Source organism: Microtus ochrogaster, chromosome 17 (genome assembly GCF_000317375.1).
Source record: "Microtus ochrogaster isolate Prairie Vole_2 chromosome 17, MicOch1.0, whole genome shotgun sequence".
In the NCBI taxonomy this organism is placed as follows: domain Eukaryota; kingdom Metazoa; phylum Chordata; class Mammalia; order Rodentia; family Cricetidae; genus Microtus; species Microtus ochrogaster.
Genome location: NC_022019.1, coordinates 1,654,335 through 1,660,015, shown reverse-complemented (window position 1 = coordinate 1,660,015; position 5,681 = coordinate 1,654,335). Strand labels below are relative to the sequence as shown.

Below are 5,681 nucleotides of genomic sequence, written 5' to 3'. Positions count from 1 at the left end.
AAACAAAGCGTTGGTTGGGGCACTTTCCCCTGGATTCCGTGTCTAACCCTGTGGCTGACCAGTAGAGTAGGTGACCCGCCCAGTGCTGGCAGATCATTCACAGGAGGTGGACAGCACTGGGCCTGGAGTTTATAAAGCTGGTTAGTCTGTCATGGTTTAAAGCAAGTTATAAAGGTTTAGTAATATCCAGAGGGTTTTGTTTTTTGTGCTCTTTTTTAAGTTTAAAGGTTACAGCCCAAGTGTGCATAGGTTGTACCAGTTAGATTTAGGCGAACTTGTATGTTTGACCCTATTCCACTTCTGATGCTTTTTCTTGATTATACATAGACTCATATAAAAATGAGTATATATTTGTAGTGCCAGTGCTTAAAAGAACCTATGCTACCACAAAAGTCAGCATTATACAGACAGAGCAGGTTATGGTTAGGAATATATATGTATGTACATATATATATGCAGCAATAATTGATTATGAAAAGAGCAAGAAAGTGTTTAAGGGAGGCTTTGGAGGAAGGACGGGGAAGGGGTAATTGATCTAATTATAATCGTAAAAAAAATCTTAAAAAGCTGAGCAAGCCAGTAAACAGCATTTGTCTGTGACCTCTGCTTCAGTTCATAACCCTTGGTTCCTGCCTGATTTCCCGCAGTGATGAATTGTGATAAAATAAGGTACACCCCACTCTGCTGCCCCCCACCAAGTCAGAATGTAAAGTAAGTTAAGCTGAGCTGGAAAGAATGCACTTGCCCTTGTGTGAGGCTGAAGGAGTTTCTACCAAGGGTCTCTTGGCCATGCAGGATCACTGGAACCCAGAAGTTTGAGAGCTCACTGGTAACATGCAGTCCTAACAAGAAGGAAGTTGGTATGCTTATCTCAGTTTTACTAGAAAAATTTTCCTATGTAAAAGAAAACATAAGTGAGAAAGGTTCCATGTAAGTAAAATATATGTATACACAAATTCCTTTTAAAATATATAAAAATAACCGGGCAGTGATGGCACACGTCTTTAATCCCCGCACTCAGGAGTCAGAGGCAGGTGGATCTTTGTGAGTTTGAGGCCAGCCTCGTCTACAAGAGCTAGTTCCAGGACAGCCAGGGCTGTTACGCAGAGAAATCCTGTCTTTAAAAACTGTGTGTGGCGGGGAGGAGGCAGAAATCCTTAATAAATAAATAAATTTAAAAAATAAAAAAAAAGACAAAAAAAATAAATAAAAATACTAATTTTGACCTTTTTTTTTTTTTTTTTTTAGGAAAAATGTCAGATGAATTTTCGGTAAGTTGAACCTTGCTAACTTATTTTATTGTATTTTGTTTTTGTTTTTTGTTTTAAGGAAAGACCTTCCAGAAAGGGTGGTGCATACTTGTAATCTCAGCCCTAGAGAGGTTGGGGCAGGAAGATTCTGAGTTCCAAGCAAGCCTGAGCTATACAGTTAATACCCTAGCTACTCATAAATAGTGAAAAAGTTAAAAAATAAATTAAACAAACCTACAGGGTCCTAACTAAGACAGCTCAGTTGCTGGACTTGTTAGGCATATGTGTTGTTTTGGTTTTTATGTTTTCACATTTCCTTTTATTTATGTTTATGTATAAGTGTATGTCATGGGTACTCCAGTGCTAAGGGCCAACACCCTTTTTCCCCTGCCAGCCCCAGGCATGCATGTTATGTGTATAAACTCATGAAGGCAAGTTTACTTTCATGTTGCTGTGATAAGAGTATGACCAAAAGCACCTTGGATGGAGAAGCCTGCTCTCGTCCGACAGCTCATAGTGCATTGTGAAGGGAAGCCAGGGCAGGAACTGGAGGCAGGAACTAGAACATAAGCCATGGAGAAACACTGGCTCTCTTTTTTGAGTCACATTCAACTTCCTTTGTTATATTTCCCAGGGATGGTACCTCCCATGGTGGGCATTAATCAATACTTTTGCATACAGGCCCATCTGATAGAAGCATTTCCTCAGTTGGAGTTCACTTTTCTCAGGTGACTGCAGCTGTGTCGGTTGAGAACCCACGCAACATGCACACCACATATACATAAAATTAAGTTTAGGGTCCACCTAGGCTACATGAAACCTTATCTCAAAAATAACATATTTTGTTTTGACTGTATTTACAGTGTTATGTAAATTGCCTCATTTAATGCTGAACTTAACACTAAAACTGTTTCTGAAACTAAGAAAGTAAAGGTCAAGAGCTGAGTGTAGAGATCGATCCTATCCTGTTCCCGCTGCTCGGAAATAAAACACAGCAGAGCTGCTGTAGTTAGGAGAGTTGAGCTTTGAAGAGTCTGCACTGTGAGGTTAATGTTCAAGATACCTCAAATGCTTTTTTAAGAAAAGCTTCTCCTGTGAGTAGTTTAGTCTTTGAAGGTGCCACTAATCCCCAGCTACTGTGTCCAGTTTGCATGGGGTTTTCATCATGTGTATTTGACTTGCCCCTGGATAGGACAGATATGACAGACCTGTTTTGTGTTACAGTTGGCAGATGCGCTGCCTGAACCATCCTCTGCCAAAACGTCTGCTGTGAGCAATGCAAAAGCCGGCCAATCTCAAGTCTGGCCGGGCTCCAACCCTTGGAGTAACCCAAGTGCTCTACCTGCTGTGCCCTCTGGACTCCCACCAAGCGGTGCAGCGCCCTCTCCTGTGCCTTTCGGACCAGCGCCAACAGGAATGTATCCGTCTATGCCTCCAACTGGACCACCAGCCGGACCCCCAGCACCCTTTCCTCCTTCTGGACCATCATGCCCCCCACCTAGTGGTCCTTATCCAGCCCCTGCTGTGCCAGGCCCTGGCCCAACAGGGCCATATGCTACGCCAAATATGCCCCTTCCAGAGCTACCTAGGCCATATGGTGCACCCACAGATCCAGCTGGTACTTTAGGTCCATGGGGATCTATGTCTTCTGGACCTTGGGCACCAGGAATTGGGGGGCAGCACCCTAATATGCCATATCGACCTCCAGGGCCATACCCCACTGCTCCACCTCCAATGTCAGGAGCACCGCCTGTTCCATGGGGCACTGTGCCACCAGGAGCCTGGGGACCACCAGCACCGTATCCTGGCCCTGCAGGATCGTATCCCACACCAGGACCCCATCCTACTCCAAATAATCCCTACCAAGTGCCTTCTGGACCTTCTGGTGCTCCACCAATGCCTAGTGGCCCCCACGTAAGTGTTCAGCTTGTTATTGACAATAGTCAGAGTCACATTGATACACTGGAGCATTGGAGAACTTCTAAACTTAAATAGTCATGAATCTATAAATTGAGTAAATTTGAGGTTCAGGTGCAGCATTTTAAAGAACAGAAATGTTCCTGCCATTGAAAATAGAAAGGGAAGGTCTCAAAGATCCCTAAAGTCTGTTAGGATATGCAGAGTGCTCTCGGCACCCTCAGATGACTAAGATGCATATCATGGACTGTGTTGGGGAACCGGGGTCGGGGGGGCTGATTTACAATTCTTGGAGTCCTACTGTGTCCACTTAACAGCAGCGTGAGGAGAGGCCTATGTGGATTGGTGCAGGGAACATGGTCAGTGAGCATATAACAGACATTGCCCATCTTGCACGGTTCTCCCTGGGTTTTTGTTGGTTTGGGCCTTTTTGGATTCACTCTGTAGGCCAGGCTGGCCTTAAAGTCACAGATCCTCCTGCCTCTGCCTCCTGAGTGCTGGGATTAAAGGAGTGCACAACCTCTGTCTGCCCCTCACCCCCGGTAATTTTGAGCCTGGCACTATGCCACTATTCTTATAAAGCAACCTGTTAACTCTAACCCACCAGATAGCTAAACTAAACACATCTCTCTGTAGAGTAGTTAAATCCCTGTCTTAACTGTGATGAGAAACAATCTTACTAAAATGTCCTCCGAAATCTCATTAGTGTAATTTCTTGCTATATATTTTCCCCCCATTTTTTTTTCTTGCGAAGTATGGCACAGCAAATAACATGACTTGGTGTTTGGATTTATTACACAATAAGTTTATTTTAAGCCACAAAGAGTTAATAACTATACAAGTTAATTATCTGTGTGGGGCACAGAGGTCCTTGTGCTCTTAGATAAGCACTAGGGGAACCAGGAATGTTACATGTTAAACGCACAGGGCTGTCTCTTCTGAGGAGGAGATGTAGAACCTGTTTCCTGTCCAGAAGACTGGGAGCAGATGTGGTTAATAGCCTGGTGACCTTTGCACTGTGTGGCCAAGACCACACTGGACCCTTACCATGAACCTGTCAATCTATAGGATCCATCTTTATGCCAGAGTGTTTCTATGTGCTCCTGTCTTAAGTCTCATTTTGTACATGGGCTTGAGTTATTTTTCATTAGGAAAGTTTTCACTAAATTGTGCTCTACTTAAATATGCCTTAAATAAACTACTGAGGGCTGGCCTCCTCAGTATGAACTGCTGCTGAGTCCTACAGATTGTCACTTGTTACCACTGCATGCAGACAGACCTCATGCGGGGGACAAGTGGCACATGTGGTGGGCACATCTGCTCGTGGTGGGCAGTCTGCATGCAGCAGCCAGCCACATGTGTAAGTGAGCTGCGCGCAGCAAAAGCATGTTTTTCCATAGAGGCATATCCAGAGTGCTTTTGTTTTGAGGTGTCGTAGATAAATCTAATTGTCATTTGATGCATGAGTGTTCTATAAACCAACAAATTGCAAATATATTCATATTAAGCAGTGAAAAGCATTGCCTGTAATACTCTGCCAACAAGAACAGGCATCCAGACCATGGCCAGTACTGTTGGTTATGTTATATTGATCAGAAAAATCCAGAAAATACCTTGAAAAGAGACTCATACAATTAGTAGTTCTGTTATTTTGTAGAACTTCAATGGGAACACAAATGTTATGGTGTCCTATGCAAATAGAAAGTGATTTAAATCCCTAGGAAAACTTAAATGCAGTTCATCAGATGAATGAATAAGTCTGTTTCTGTCCTGTGGTCCAGGCGCAAACTCAGAGTCATTAGCAAAGATAACAGTAGCTGAATCTGTCCAGTCTACATGCTGGGGGAAAGGAGAATGAGAAACATAAAACCAATACATGTGCTCAGAAGCACTCATCATAGATGATGCCCAGGTCAAAGCAGCTAGCATCACCAGGAAGAAATTCCCAGGCAACATGTGTTTTGTAGAATAACCTCTCCCATGGTGCAAGGGGCCTTAACGTGGCCCAGGTGGGCGCACTTGACTTCTGATGCATTGGTGTCTAGCTGGAGGCCCTCTGCCCTCATCTTTGATGCCCCAAGGCTGGATTCACAAGGTTTCACTTGGATCCATCTGCAATGACAGACTCTTACCCATTCCTGATGTTTTTCAGCCAGCCAGGCTTCCAAGTCTCAAATTGTTTAAGCCGCACAGGCCCATCTAAAGGCAGTTTAGAATGTTCTGTAGGTAAATTTTTAAAAATTTAGAATGCTCTGGGGTAAATTTTAAAAAATTAGATGTAAATAAGCCAGGCGGTGGTGGCATACACCTTTAATCCCAGCACTCGGGAGGCAGAGGCAGGTGGATCTCTGTGAGTTAGAGGCCAGCCTGGTCTACAGAGCTGTTTCCAGGACAGGCTTCAAAGCTACAGAGAAACCCTGTCTCGAAAAACAAAAAACCCAAACAATTAGAAGTAAATAAGGAAGCCACAGAGAAACCCTGTCTCGAAAAACCAAAAAAAAAAAAAAAAAAAAA

General features: G+C 43.6%; 1 protein-coding gene across 1 annotated transcript in view; it reads left to right on the top strand.

The window, feature by feature from the left end:
* Mapk1ip1l (mitogen-activated protein kinase 1 interacting protein 1 like) overlaps positions 1-5,681 on the top strand; it is an 18,796-nt gene that overhangs the window by 6,497 nt on the left and 6,618 nt on the right. Inside the window, exons 2-3 of the mRNA XM_013349211.1 lie at positions 1,249-1,271; positions 2,475-3,164. Coding sequence (XP_013204665.1) covers positions 1,254-1,271; positions 2,475-3,164 — 708 coding nt within the window. The 5' untranslated portion in view covers positions 1,249-1,253. The remainder of the gene's footprint in view (positions 1-1,248; positions 1,272-2,474; positions 3,165-5,681) is intronic.